Genomic DNA, 16155 nt, shown 5'->3' on the forward strand with positions numbered 1-16155 from the left:
TCTTTCCCTTCTTGAGTTCTGCCGCTCAGTTTTATCCTCTTTTGTTGCTATGTAATTCCTTATTTGTACCCCTGAACCTCCTCTTTGAGATTTCTAAAAAAATTTTTGTAATTTCTCCAATGAGATGGAGAATTACTTGCTAAAGAATAGCATGGGAAGGGGTGGAAGAAGGGCACAGAGGCTCTTGGTGGCTTTACTTTAGTGTGATTCCAAATCTGTTAATTTCCTCTCCATAAAGAATGTCTCTTAGATACTCAGGTTTGGGTGCTGAAGAGCTTCCTGAGGGCCTCAGCAGGGCCCTCTCAGTCTAGGCTCTCTGGGCAATAATCTAGCCATTTTCTCTCCATCCCCTTCACCCTCTCGTCTCCAGGAGACTTCTTTGGTTTGGAGGCCATGTCACATACAATAGAAATAAATAAACATCAGCCTGCTTTCTCCTTAATGTTGACCTTCCTGCTATCATCCTGTTTGTTTTTTGTTGTAAGAACACTACCTGTTTCTCCTCTGGGGTCCTTGGATCTTATTATTCAAACCTAAATTTCAGTCATTTGGGTACCACTTCTCAATTTTTGCCTCATCTGCATGTCCTCTCTGGTATAACCAACATTCTTCTTTGAATCAATTCCCAATTTTTACTTATTTAAAATGGAGGCATATCACTATTATAAATGAAAAGCCAGTACCACTTGCCATAAATAGGAAGTAACTATTAAAATAAATACAATGAAAACACAACAAAGATAGTAAGCTCTAGCTAGATACAGTTGTCTGAGGTCTATATTTTTCTGGTTAGAAAGAGAGTTTAGTACAAATTAGAAATAAGTTAAAGGCCATTGGTACCAAACCAAGACTTTCTTCTTGATGTAATCACAAATGAAAGCAAGCTCTAAATGAATCACTTTTTCATTATGCTAGTTGATATAATTAAATGACTGTCCGTGTACCACCTAAATTTATCTCCTGTTCCCCCAGTAACATAAGATCCCCCTTGCCTTTGGGAAACCCCACTCCAATCCAAGGATCAATGATTCGGTCCCTTGGGAGTATGATACCAACATCTAAGAAAACATGTTTCCGGCTCAAGCCTGGAGGCAGTGTATGTTGGCTCTCAGCATTTCACCAATTTCAGCACATATTTTTACAGTATTTGGCAGGCATACTTCACCGTTTGTGGTCTGAGGTTTTGAGAGTTTCCTTGTTTCATTAAAAATGGGGCTTTTTCTGTGTTTTTGCTTTGTTTTGCTTTTTGTAGCTTCCGGAAGATTTGGAGGCGGGGGTATGAGTGAGAAGGAAGGGAGTAAAAATGTCTTTGCTATCTTCACCTGGATATATTTGTGATGTGCATGCCCCTACAGTCTCCCCCAGCTGTGCACTGGTCGGCCCAGGTCCATATAGCCAGATCTCAGACCGGATCCTCAGATTCAGTCAAGTGCTTCATATCTGCCACATCTGGAGGGTTTCTAAGCTTTGTAGGTTCAATATGGGATACCAGAAAGTAGAGTGAGAAAACTGTCTAAATGCTGCTCCCCCCTCACAGAATTTCCTTCCCAACTGTGAACTCAAGGTGTGTGTGTGTGCCTTCCCAACATCCTTCTTGAGAACAGTGGCAACACATCCACTTCAGCCATGGGTGGCTGCCTTCTGAGAGTATGAACTTCACACTCTGTGACTCTGTTGGTCTCTGCAGCTACAGAGAGTCCCTTAAACTTCCTGGATCTATATCACACATGAAGGTTCTGACAGGGTCAGAAACAGAATCAAGATGTTGGTAATGTCACTTTTGACTTTTTGAAAGAAGTTCTTTCTTCTCTGAGTATACATCTGAGTGTTTTGATAGAGTCCATTAAAGGGGAGTGTGAGGTGGTGAGCCTCTGGAGTTTCCCAATTCTTACAAATCCAAAGGTGAGGAGATTCCAGCTCACAGTGCATGAATAATGGGATCATTAAGTCCTAAGTGCTCACACCGAGCAAGGCCCTCTGCCTGCCACTTTGCTCCAGACCCCCACGCTAAGGATAAGACCACGTAGCAAGGTACCATGCCATGGACACAGGCCCACAAGATAATGGGGTGAGCAGGGACCCCCATTCTGGCACCAGGTACCAGCAAGCCTGGTGAAAGGCCATTCCTAAGGGGAACAAACCTATTTTCAAGCTTTTTCCTCTATTACTCTTCCCAGCCTTAGCAGAAACCTGACTTTCTCCTGGATACCTTCCCCTTCCCAGCCCTGTCATGGACAGGCCCACCCTCCCTACTTGTGCCTCTCTCAGGACAGGAGGGAGCAGGGATGTTTCACTCAATTCCAGCAGCTACCTACAGAGCCCTGTCCACTATCTCGCTCCTCTTCAGCACGGTTCCTCCTTTGACTCCAAGCCATCCTCTAGTGTCGCTGCCGAATCAGTTAAGCCCCGCCCACCCACTTGATTTGGCATTTTCAGCCACTGATTTATAATTTTCCTTCCTACCTTATCCAGCATCATCACTACCTTTGAAAAGTTGCCGTTGTTTCAAAACTCCAACTTGCTCTTACTTACCATCCTCTACTCTAATGGTTGTACATTAGAGTTGCACACTGCGAAAGTGGCTCCACATTATAATCACCTGGGGAGTTACAAAAAAAAAACCCCTGAAGTCGAGGCCCTGCCTCAGACCAATTAATTCATACTTTTCAGAGATGGAAATATTTATTTTTTAAGTATCCCAGATGATTCTAATGTGCAGCCAAGGTTGAGAAGTGCTGTTCTACTCATCTATGTGAGCTCCAGCTCCTGGACTCCACCCTGTTCCCCCAGGCTAGCAGTTTATTGCTGGCTTCACTGCCCTCTCACCCTGCTTGGGACCCAGGGTCACTGATTTCAACCAGGTTGTTGCCCAACTGCTAACCTCCAAACCTGAGGGGGAGTGTAAATTGTTAGAGAAAAGATGTTTAACTATCCTGATTCAGGCTTTCAGACTCTACCTGAGCCCCGAGTGCTAGTCAGCAATCATCCAAGCTGGCTCACAATACACAATATTTATTTTCCACAGTGACTGTTCCAAACTGTTTCCACTATCGTCAGATCCCAAATCCATCTCATCCCAGCTCCTTTGTCCCTCAGCACAGAGCTTGAATCTCTGAAATAAGCTCTTTGCTACATGTGTGCACAACTGGGTGGTTTTTAACTATCTACAAGTGGGATCAGCTCATAGGGTCTATTCCTGCTTTACTGAGATATACCCACAATTAGCTAGTCTTTTTATACCTACTCTTTAAGTGTAGGTTTCCTACTTTCTCTCATTAACTTTTCATTCATTCAACAAACATTTACTGAAAGCCCATCCTGGGCTACAGTCAATGCTAGATGCCAGGGATACTGAGATGAGATAACCAACATACCCTCAAGTCTATAAGCTGGTCCATGCCTGCCACCGGCCCCTCTTCCCATTCTCCTGCCACAATGAAGGACTTGGGGTCTCTTCCCATCAAAGGCAAACCTCACAGAGAGCTCAGGCTCCCAGCCCGTCCCACTTTTTCAGAGATTGTCTTCATTGGTTCTCCAACCTCTCCCCCATCACCACCCCATCACCATCCAAACAAGTTCCAGTACTTCTCATCTTGAAAAACAACTGAATAGAAAATTACCATTAGAATACCACAGTCATAACTGTTGTAGGCAAGATCCACCAAATGATGCTAAAACCAGTGGGCGGAAGTTTAAAGAGAAACTGAATATTTGCATAGTCTAAAAGTATCTCACACACCCTCCCAATATTTATTAATTACAGTGGGAAAATAATTTTAGAGAAACCTGGCAAACACCACCTTAACCAAGTGTTCAAGGTTGACATCACAAGTAATAAGCATATAAACTTCTTGTACCCTGATACGATGAATTGACAGAGCATGTCACCTCTATGGTACTCTTGCCCCAAAATGTATAACCTCAACTTAATCGTAAACAAAACATCAGACGAACCCAAAGCAAAGGGTATTCTACAAAAATACTTGACCAGTACTTTTCAAAAGAGTTAAGGTCATGAAAAGCAAGGAAAGACTAAGGAACTGCTACAGATTGGAGAAGACTGAAGAGCCATGGCCACTAAATGTAATGTAGGAAAATGGATGGGATTCTGGCACAGAGACATTGGAATCTCACATGACCTTCATGTGTCACGGGATACTCTCCTTCTTTTCATTCTTTTTCCACCATTTCAAAATACAGAGACCATTTTTATGGAACAAGTGGCAAAATCTGTCATTTATTTAAGAATATTGTACCGATATTAATTTCTCAGCTTTGATGATTGAACTTGGTATGTAACATATTAACCTCAGGAAAAGCTGGGTGGAGGGTGTGTGGAAACTCTGTATTGTTTTTGCAACTTATCTGCAATTTAAAAATGATCTGAAAGTAAAAAGTAGAAAAAAAAAACACCTCCCTGGATCCCTTCAGCTAGGGCATTTCTTTATTTTCATTCAGAGGCTAACTCCTTGAAAAACATGTTCATGCACTGTTTCTACTCCTTCACCTCTCATTTGCTCTACCAAAATTGCCTAGGAAATTGTCACCAGTGGCACCCAAGTTGGCAAATGTATGGGAACTTTCCCAGATCTCATCTCATGTGACCTTTCAGGGCATGTAACCCAGCTGACCACTCCCTCCTTCTTGAAACACTTTGGCTTCCAAGATACAAAACTCTCTGGGTTTTCCTCCTGTGCTTCCAGCTCCCCCTTCTCATTCCAGCATCTCAGTATTGAAATTCCTAGAGTGCAGTCCTGGGCTCCTCTTCTCTTCCTTCTGTACATTCTCTCCCCCAGTAATCTTATTCATAACTCTGGCCTCAAATACTGTCTATGTGCCAGTGGTTCCTAAATTTATATCTCTACCCTAGACCTCTCTGCAGCGTTCCAGACTCATATAACCGAGTAGCTACTTAATATTGGCATTGAATGTCTCAAAATTAAACTCTTGATATTCTCTCTATGTGCTCTTCCTTTAATTCAGCCCCTCATTACACAGTACCACCTTCCTCTTTCATCCACACAGTTGCACCTGCTAGAAACTCTGGTGTTGTTCCAGACACCCCTTTTATCCTCGCCCATGACATCAATCCTTCATGAAGTCCAAAATATATACCTAGACACCATCCTTTTCTTTTCCATATCTACAATGCCTGCTATCATCTTTTGCCCAAACTGCTGTGATAACCTCCTAAGTGGTCTCCCTGTATCCCTTCTTGCTCCCTCCAGCCCAGTCTCCAAACACTAACCACAGTACCTTTTGAAAATACTACCCCAATTCTATCATTCTCCCATCTCAATTCCTTCCATTGCTTCTCACTTCACACAGGAAAAACTCCAGAGTTACTAATAGGCTTACCACAAACTGCACGATTGGGTCTCTGTCTGCCTCCCTCACCTCATCTCTTGCTTACTGTGTTGTGGCCCCATTTGCTTTCTCTCAGTCCCTAACATACAATAGGCTCTTTGCCTGTCTCAGGACTTTGCATCTGCATCTTCCTAGAATTTTCTCGCCCCAGCAATTCACTTGTGAAATTGTCAGGGTAGACTGGATTCTGTTTGGTAGCAAACAACGCCAACATGTTTGTAGCTTATGCCTAAAAAGATTTATTTATTGCTCACATCTCAGTCTGAAGGAGGTCAGGGTGGCTCTTCTTCAAGTGGAGATGCAGGCTTTCAGGGTGCATCTAAAATTGTGGCATGCCCACATTCAACATGTGGCCTTTGTAGGTGCTGTGGAAAGAGAAGAGAGCGTGAGTGATATGCATGCGGCCAGGCCTGGAAATGGCACACATTGCATGTGCCCACACCCCGTTGGCCAGATCACAGTCACATGACCCTGGCCTAACTGCAAAGGGAAAAAAAAAAAGTACTTTTCCTGTGTGTCCAGGAAGAGGAAATGAGATTGGTGAGCATCAGGCCAATCTCTGCCACATCCTGGTTAAAATCTATTCATCTTTAAAGAATTACCTTAAATAAGACTTCCTTATAAAGGCCTTCAAGCTCCTCTAACCTAAATTAGGCCTCCCTGATATATTCTATTGCAGGACCCTATAATTTTCCTTTACAGCATGATCACAATGGAAAATTTACATTCCTTTATGTGATTATTTAATACTGATTTCCATTTCAAGACTGTATGCTCTATAAGAGCAAGGATTGCATCTGTTTTGCTCCCCTGTGTCTCTAGTATCCATCATAGTACTTGGTTCATAACTGGCATAAAAGTTGTTGAGTGAACAAATGAACATTGCACACCGTCATTTCCTGGCTCCAAACAGCACACTACTTGTGGAGGAGAAAGACAAGTAGGCAGTCATGGTTTAGTGGGATGAATATTCCAGGCAGGTAAGCCCAGGGAGCTGAAGCAGCCTGAAGCAGCTGCTGAGGCTTCTCTGCTTTCTTTTCCATGGCAGTCTAACCCAGGAGTCTGCAAACTATGGCCTGCAGGCCAAATCTGATTTCCTGCCTGTTTTTTTTAATGGCCCAAGAGCTAAGAATCGTTTTTATATTTTTAAATGTTTGAAAAGAATTAAAAGAATATATCATCACGTGAAACTTGTGTTAAATTTAATTACAATGTCCATAAATAAAGTTTTATTGGAACACAGCCATATCGGTTAGTTTACTTGTTTAGGGCTGCTTTCACACTGAAATAGCAGAGGTGAATAGCTGTGAAAGAGACCACATGGCCTGCAAAGCCTAAAATAACTATTTACTATTTGGCTCTTTGAAAAAGTTTGCCGACCTCCTGATCTAATCCCTGCTTGGTTTAAAAGTTCACTTCTATGTGAATTATATCCAAGTGTCCATCTTTAATCCCCTCCTTTTCCCATTCTCATGGGAAACTCCCATAAGTTCTATCCTTGCAAAAGTATTCTTGCTGTGCCATCTTTCCCCTCTTCCCTTCAGTCCATCTTCTCACTATAACCAAAGTGAACTTCCAAGAGAACAGCTTTGATATCGTAGCTACTCTTTGAGGCTCCCCATCCTGTACTAAATAAATTCTGCACTGCTTAGCATTGTGGTCAGGTTCTTCATTATCTTATGGAATCTTACCTTTCTAACTGTGTCTCTTACGTCATACTTCCATCCAGCCTTATCAATCACTTAACCTACCCTTGCCTTCTCCACTTCCAGGCCTAGCTCACAGTTACTATCTCTGTATCTGCTGCTGGTATTTCTATCTCACCCATCCTTTTAAGCTGGTTATCTCAAATGCCTCCTTGCCCTAAAAGCCTTCCCCAGCTCCTCTACTGAGAATAATTACTGCCATCTGTACAGTTCTCTTAACAGTTTGTACGACTGTATTATTTCGAATTCTGCTTTACAGTTTCCTATGTATTTCACAGATCGTCTGTTTCTCGTGTTCTATTGAAAGTTGCTTAGGGGCAGGGATTGTATTCTATTTTATTAATCACTGTAGCCTTTTGGTGCCTAGAACGCGTCTTGTACAAAATGGAAATGTTTATCCTTTGCAAAAGTCCTCATGGTGAGCCGGGATTTTTGAAACGTCTAAGAACTACCAGTACTTAAGCACGAACTCCACTTAACTTTGTTTAGGACTCACTAGGGCGAGTAACACCTTTTTAAGATACGCTGTCGTCCAGCTGGCCACACACCTGTGGATCGCTGCCAGGGACCATCAGGTACGTCTGCAAACACGTGCGTGAGAAGCGCTTTCTTCTAAGCTCCTCCTCTGTCCACGGTGACTGGCGGACCAAACGTTCCAATCAGCTCTCTCCGCCTCTTTCGGCAATAGCCAATCACAGATCCCGAGCGCCTCCTGACTACTAGACACTGTTTACTAACACATCTTAGCTGGGGAATGAGGGGTGTGACCGTTCTGGGAATGTCTGGGAAGGGAACGTTCTGACTGCGCGTGCGTACCAGCGGAGACGGGCGGGGCAGAACTCCGGTCTCACCAATCGGAGCGGTCGCGCTCCTCCCTCTCCTGCCACTCCGCCAAGCAACAACAATTCGAGGAGAGGGGCGGGGCGGTTCGTGACGCGTCAGAGATGACTGTCCAATGGGAGCCGGCGCTGACAGATGCGCGCGCCCTCTGCCCAATAAGCGATGGCGGCTCGAATGGCTGTGGCTACCTTGCTGGATGTGGGCGGAGCAGCTTGACGGAGGAGGCGGCGAAGCAGGGGGCGGTTTGGTTGCGCGGTACTAGCGGTGCCCGCCGAAGGGGGAGGAGGCGGAGGAGCTAGCCGTGCGGCCAGAGCGGGAAAGCTACTCGTCTCGGCGTCCGAGTTCTGGAGCCGCCGCACCCCGGGTCCTGGGGCTGCAGTGGGAGCTGTGAGGGCCCGGGCGTCCGCTGTCTCCTGGGTCCCCTCGGAGGACCCTGCGGGATCGGGAAAGGGAGAAGATGGAGGAGGAGGGCGGCAGCGGCAGTGGCGGCGCCACAGACACCAGCAGGGACGGCGGCGCCGGGGGAGAGCAGCTCCTCACTGTCAAGCACGAGCTGCGGACGGGTGAGCGACCCCGCCCTCTGCCGGCCGGGCTGGGCGCGGGGCGCGCCCCGAGGGCACGCAGGGGTCTGCTCGGGCTGGGGTCCCGGGGCCGTGCCGAGGGCGCGGGGGGCGGGCCCTGGGCGGGGCCTCTAGGACGGGGCGGGATCCCGGGGGTCCCGGGAGGTGGGGGCGCGCCCGAGGGGAGCTGGCGGAAAGTTTTCCCCAGCCCGGGAATGAGCGGCGGGCGCGGGGCGTTGGGGCCCGCGGAGCAGCCCACAGCTGCCTGTTGGCGCTGACTCTGAGGACGTCTTCGCGCCCCCTTCCCGCACAGGTGCCACATCTGTCACTGCATCCTGTCTAGGGTGAAAGGTGCTTCTTCCTTAGTGTAGGGTGAACGACGCTTAGTTTTGGAGCATGACTCACTTCTCCGCTCCTCTGCTTCCCTAGAGGGGTCCCTAAGGTGCTGCGGTCCTGTGCATGATGAAAGGGTGGCTTTCCCCCGGCCTTTTCAGGAGTCCAGTCTCTAGTGACATAAAGAGGGATCGCGGGCTCCAGGGACTGAGTGCCTTTATTTGCAGTCATCATGAAATACTATACTTGGCCTTAAATTTCTTTCAAAGGTCTCTTGAGAAGAAGGCTCAGTAAATTTGAAGCTCTAGGTAAAAGCGGCTAACTATACAGCTTAAGCGCTCACGTTCTGATGTTTGCGATCACTAGAGTCGTCCCAGGCTTTATACTTGTTACGTTATTCGTTATGGGTTGTTCATTTTGGAAAATGTTTATTCGGACTAATCAGTATAGGTTGGGTTTATATTTGTGGAGCCCAGTCTCCTATTAGAGATCCTTTTGCACTTCTGAACAGATAATACATTTTAATGAATTGTTCATTATTACTATTAAATGTTCTTGTGTTTATTAAGGCTTTTGATTCAGCTTCTTTGGCATATTGGGATATTCTTTTATTGTGTAGACACAGAGCTTAAATAGCAGGTTTCAAGTGCGTGCCTTGAAACAACCACCTTGTTACTGTTTTGAACAGATTGCAAAGTTAGGTCTGTCACCTGTTCTTTTATTTTTTTGTTATTGCTGGTTAGCATTACACTGAGCGCCAGTGTGGTGACTTAATTTAAGAGGGATGTCAAATGCGTGCTTACTTATTTCAGCATTTTTAAACATTGGCTTAAAATCTTTTTTTTTTTTTTGGTCATTGTGAATTTGTTATGTATCTTGAGCCAGTTACTCCATAATTTTTTGGAGTTCCTAACGTAACCCGTGTATGTTTGGCTGGTTTGATTTTTCTCTCTCAATTTAATAGACAACTGATGTTTTCAAAGAGTTATTCAATAATTTATTCAGTAAACATTTATTCAGTATTAATATCTGACTTTTGCCAGGCTCAGTGTCAGGTGTTTTCTGGTGTGGAAATTTTGAATTTCTTTTTCTTTTCTTACATAATGATTCACTGATTTATGTATGTAGACTCGTTCTGTACAGCAAAAGCTACTTGAAATCATATGCTCGTCAGCAATTAACAGTGGTGCAGCAAGCAGATTTTTGCTAAATGACCAAGGAGCAACCTACTTTATTAGTAGTCAACCAACTGCTCAGTTTCTGGATTTTGCAAACAATGCTAGTTTTTCAAAATTATTTTACAATGCTAGTTTTGTAGAAAACAATGAGAACTGCTTTATTTCCCCTTCTCTACTGTGTGAATCATCAGCTTCAAGCTTGCATTTTAGAAATTTTTCTGATGCATGGTGAGATTATACTGAATTCATTAGTACTGTTAACTGTCAAAGGAAATGAACAGTCACTTTGATTTATTGCTGAACGCTGGAACAACTGACCGGATATAGTGGTCAAAAACACTGTTAAAATATAGCTTGAAAGATTCTCTCATCTTCAGCCAACTGGGCCCCTGTCAGCACATGATGCTATAATAGGCACCAAAGTAATTTGACCTGATGTGGTCCCTTGCTTCTCAAAATGTGGACAAGCATATAGTCATATCAAGTCAGCAGCTGGCGATTGCCCGTTTGTGCTCAACATTGTATTGTCTGCTGTAGGATGAGTGAAAAGGCAACAAGTTACATGTAAGAACATGGAAAGTGTTCCAATAGTGTAGACCAAGCAGCACAGCATCCCTGGACATGGAATTGGAAGACCTAGTTCCAAATCCCAGCTCTGCCAGTTACTAGCCATGTAGACTTGGGCAAGTCAATTCAACTCTTTCACACTCACTTCTCTCATCTACCGAGTGTGGAAATTGAATGAGACTGTTGGTTTGGTTGGCACAGATTAGGCGCTCAGGAGATGTTGGTTGCATGCAAAATCTGAAGATCACAAGAGTAAAGGATTGATTAGATCAGTTAAACATTTCTTGACACTTTCTGTTTTCTAGGCTAAATGGTACTGATGATACAAAAAATGAGAAAATTTCTTGCTCTCTGATGGTAGGGGAGGAGGCCATGTAAACCAGTAATTAGGATATATTGTCATAATATAATAATAGAAGGATATACAGAGTATAAAGTTAGCAAAGAAGAGGTTTAGGACTTCTAGGTTTCAAATCTAACTCTGTTGAACCACAGCAACAAAAAAGAGGGGGTACTATTGGAAGGGTTATCTTATTCATTTATTCAATAAATATTTCATTACCTCTTATGTACTGAGTTCTGTTTTATATGCTGGGATTACAAGACACATGTGGTCTTCCCACTTGAAAGGACTGAGTTGCATCAGGAATCCCTGGAACCAGAGACTGATGCTGTCTGTACTCTCTCCATCTTGAATCTTTGCTTCTTTGCTTGTCTCTATGTGATGGCTTCATTCTTCTCCACTGCTGTTCACCTTTTTCCACGTGGGAAGGAACGTAGCTGTTGACAGACCCCAAGTTTTATATCTTACAGCTCTCGGTACCAGAGAGACACTGCCTTTTATCAGCTTCAGGAACAAAAATATTAGCGAAGGACTTTATTAGCCTGGCTTTGGTAAGGTGCCTACTTTTGGATTGTTCAACTAAGGCCAGGGAATGGGATCATGTTCTACTAACGTGACATCTACTAGGGTGAACATATGGATGGTGGGGGAAACTAAACTCTTAGAAAAGGAAGGGTTGCTGGGAAGACATTTCCTTAGATGTCCGTCATTAGGAGAGAGAGTCTAACACTGAGGAGAGGGTCAAGGAAGGGGTATTAGTTACCTATTGCTGTGCAACAAATTATGCCAAAACTTAGTGGTCTAAAGCAACGTGATTTCTGTGGGTCAGGAATTCAGGAGTTGCTTAGCCTGAGGGTTCTGACTCAGGGTCTCTCATGAGGTTTTAGGCACGATGTTGGCCACGACTGCATTCACCTGAAGACTTGTCTGGGGCAGGAGGTTCCCTTCCAAGACAGCTCACTCACATGTTGTTGGCAGGATGCTTCAGTTCCTTGCTATGTGGACCTCTCCATAGGGCTGCTTGAATGTCCTCATGACATGACAGCTGGCTCCCCCAGAACAAGTGATTGAATGGGGAAGCTGCAATGTCTTTTTTTGTTAAACAGCTTTTTTGAGATATAATTTACATATCATAAAATCCACTTGTTTTAAGTGTACAATTTAATAAATTTTATAGTTACACAGCCATCACCACAATCTAATTTTAGAACTTTCCGTCACCCTAAAAAGAAACTTCTTAACCCATTTATATCGATCACTCCACATTCCCACAACCCATCCCTACCCTAGGCAACTGCTAATTCTGCTTTCTGTGTATTTGCCTAGGGACATTTCTTATTATGGAACTTTATAATATGTGGTCTTTTATCACTGGATTCTTTTACTAAACAGTATTTTCAAGATTCATCCATTTGTAACGTGTGTCAGCGCTTCATTTTTTAAATTGACAGGTAATATTTCATTGTGTGGTTGTACTGTATTTTATCCATTCATCATTTGATTGACATTTGGCTTGTTTCAACCTTTTGGTTGTTGTGAATAATGCTGCTATGTACATTTGTGTACAAGTTTCTGCATGGACCTATGTTTTCATTTTTCTTGGGTACATATTAAGAGTAAAATTATTGGATCACGTGGTAAGTCTATGTTTAACTTAAGTTTTCCAAAGTGACTGCACTGCTTTACAGTCCCACTAGCAAGGGCTCCAGTTCCTCCACATCCTCACCATCACTTGTTATTGTAGGTCTTTTTGCTTATAGCCATTCCCAGTGAGTATGAAGTGGTATCTCACTGTAGTTTTGATTTGTGTTTCCTAATGACTAATGGTGTTGGGCATCTTTTCATGTACTCATGGGCCATTTGTATATGTTTGGAGAAATGTCTATCCAGATCCTTTGCCCGTTTTTTAATTGGTTAATTTGTCTTTTTTATTATTGAGATATGAGTTATGTATTGTAAATACAGATCCCTTAGATCTGTATTTACCGATCTGTATTGTAAATACAGATCCCTTAGATCTGTACTTAGATATATGGTTTACAAATATTTTCTCCCATAAAGTGGATTATCTTTTTTTTTTTCAGTGATAACCGTAGAAGCACTATAGTCTTTAATTTTGATGAAGTCCAATTTTTTTCTTTTCTTTCTCTTACGTTTGTTATTGTATTTAAGAAATCATTGACTAATTCAAGGTCACAAAGATTTTATATCTGTTTCCTTCTAAGGGTTGTATGATTGTAGCTGTTACATTTAGGTTTTTGCCTCATTTGTTGAAAGGCTATTCTTTTTCCATTTTATTTTCTCAGCACTCTTGTCAAAAATCAATTGACTATAGATGTATGGATTTAGTTTTGGACTCTCAATTCAATTCCACTGATTTTTTTGTCTGTCCTTATGCCATCACCACACTGTCTTGACTACTGTAACTTTTTAGTAAGTTTTGATATTGGGAATTGTGAGTCTTCCAGCCTTGTTCTTTTTCAAAATTGTTTTGGCTATTTTGGATCCCTTGAATTTCCACATGAATTTTAGAATTAGCTTGTCAACATTTCTGCAAAGAAGCCAACTGTGATTCTGGTAGGGATTACATTAAATCTGTAGATCAATTTTGGGAGTGTTGCCATCTTAGCATATTAAATCTTGTGATTTATGAACATGGAATGTTTTTCCATTAATTTAGATCTTCTTTCATTTCTTTCAACATTTTATAGTTTTCAGACTATATGTTTACACTTCTTTTGTTAAATTTATTCCTAAATATTTTGTTCTTTTTGCTGCTATTGTAAAATAATTTTCTTAGTTTAATTTTTGGATCGTTCACTAAAAGTATATAGAGATATAACTTATTTTTGTATATTAATCTTGTATCCTGCAACCTTGCTGAACTAGTATATTAGTTCTAAAGTTTTTTTATTGGATGTCTTACAAGATCACGTCACCTGCAGATAGAGATAGTTTTACTTCTTTCCAATGTGTATGCCTTTTATTTAGTTTTCTTGCTTAATTGTCTTGGCTAGAACCTTCAGCACAGTATTCAATAGAATTGGTGAAAGCACACATCCTTGTCTTATTCCTGATCTTAGTGGGGGAAAGCTTTAGTCTTTCACCATTAAGTATGAAGTTAGCTGTGGGTTTTTCATAGATACCCTTTATTAGATTGAGGAAATTCTCTTCCTAATTTGTTTGGGTGTTTTTAATCATGAAAAGGCATCGGATTTTTTTTTGCGTTTAGGGAGATGATCACGTGGTTTTTTTGTTTTTTTTGTTTGTTTTTATTGATGAGGTGTATTACATTAATTAATCTTGGAGTGTTAAGCCAAACTTGTATTCCTGGGATAAATCCCTCTTGGTAATGTGTATAATTCTTTTTACACACCACGCTGGATTCAGTTTGCTAGTGTTTTGTAGAGGATTTTTGTGTCTATATTCATAAGAGGTATTTGTCTCTAGTTTTGTTTTTCTGTGATGACTCTGTCTGGTTTCCCCAAAATACGCTTGATTGATTTCTGCCTCCAATTAAAGATCGTACATATTTGATTGCTGTCATCCACACTTAGGGTCTTCTAAGTAAAGGCTAACAGAGGTTGAGGGTGGATTATATTTCTGGCTCTGCCCCAAACTTGCTGTGTGACTTGAGATAAATCATTTCGCCTTTCTGAGTCTAAGTTTACTGATCCATAAAGTAAAGGTGTTGGACTGAGTTATATCCAAAGTACTTACCAGCATTAAGTTGGTCTTCAATGGAATTTCTATGGAAATCTTGGTATAGACAAAAGTCAGAAGTGCTGATTTACTTTAAAAGATAATTCTGTTTTGCCAGAGGATTCATGATTGAATCCCATTGAAAAAGAATTCCCTGATACTCTATGAATATGATTCCATTTATGATGATTTTATTTATACTTAGCTTTTTAGGAACATAATTATTATCTACAAAAAGACACAGAAAAATTTCAGTGACAATCTTAGTTATCTGTGAGAACAATGCAGCTCTCCTTTTTATATTATACATGTATAAATATATTTTGTGTTTCTGTGTGTACTTTTCCCTTTTTATCACACTTTCCTCACCTTGAGAAGAGTATGCAGAACTTATGCTCTATCTTTAGCTTTATAGGATACATTGGATGGTCAAAATATAAATAAGTTTTTGATAGTACCCTATCTTAATTCCCTAGAGCCTAGACTTATAAGAAAATCCCTTACTTCTACCATGAGTTTTAGAGATTAAGAAAATGATCTAGGACTTCCCTGGTGGCGCAGTGGTTAAGAATCTGCCTGCCCATGCAGGGGACACAGGTTCGAGCCCTGGTCTGGGAAGATCCCACATGCCGCGGAACAACTAAGCCCGTGTGCCACAACTACTGAGCCTGCACTCTAGACCCTGTGAGCCACAACTACTGAGCCCACATGACACAACTACTGAAGCCCGTGTGCCTAGAGCCCGTGCTCCGCAGCAAGAGAAGCTACTGCAATGAGAAGCCTGCCAATGCAATGAAGAGTAGCCTCCGCTTGCCGCAACTAGAGAAAGCCCACGTGCAGCAAGAAAGACGCAACGCAGCCAAAAATAAATAAATAAATTAATTTAAAAAAGAAAAGAAAATGATCTATTTGGGCAAAGTAGGTGGCATCTCAGCCCTTAAATCAAGGGGCATTCAAGTATATTTTGTGTTTGCAGTCTATAATGGGGGCGGGGGGTTGGTGGGGGCGAAGCTTCTCAGGTGACAAGTCAACTGTTGTATCAGACCCAACATTAACCTCTACTGCAAAGCAAGAAAAAAATCATGAAATCTCAGCTTCCTGGAGACATAAGTGATCTGATGGGCAGGATTGAATTCTTACCCTGAAAAAGAAGGTAATGCTTGGTGAAAATTCCTCTAGGGAAAATCTAGCATAATAGCATCATGTGTTGACTGAAGCTTCACAGTTAAATACACTGTTGAGAGATGTCAATCCCAAAATGCTGTGGGAGGGAGGGGTTGTCACAGTTTTCTCCTTTGAGCTCCTGTAATGATTTACAGATCTTGGTGCACCTCAGTGGTATGAGCACTACTACATTCCTCTTGTTTTTCAGGGAAGATGAATAGGGTCTAAAATAGAATCTTGCTCTCATTTTGTTTGTCTCTAGCAGTGCCCCCATGGGTTCAACTATATCTGTTCCTCCAAAAAGTCAAGGAAGTTCTCTGGACTTTATACCTTCCTAAAGTTGTGAGTGAGCTGGCTAGTTCACTTTTTTTTTTTTTTTTTTTTTTTTTTCATTA

The 16155-nt window shown here is 42.2% G+C and overlaps 1 protein-coding gene across 1 annotated transcript in view; it reads left to right on the plus strand.

Annotated features, from left to right (window-relative positions):
- Positions 1-8370: 8370 nt before the first annotated feature.
- RPS6KA5 (ribosomal protein S6 kinase A5) overlaps positions 8371-16155 on the plus strand; it is a 176452-nt gene continuing 168667 nt past the window's right edge. Inside the window, exon 1 of the mRNA XM_007471884.1 lies at positions 8371-8476. Within this exon, the coding sequence (XP_007471946.1) occupies positions 8371-8476 (106 nt within the window). The remainder of the gene's footprint in view (positions 8477-16155) is intronic.

Source organism: Lipotes vexillifer, unplaced genomic scaffold, assembly GCF_000442215.2.
Source record: "Lipotes vexillifer unplaced genomic scaffold, Lipotes_vexillifer_v1.1 scaffold751, whole genome shotgun sequence".
Taxonomy (NCBI): domain Eukaryota; kingdom Metazoa; phylum Chordata; class Mammalia; order Artiodactyla; family Lipotidae; genus Lipotes; species Lipotes vexillifer.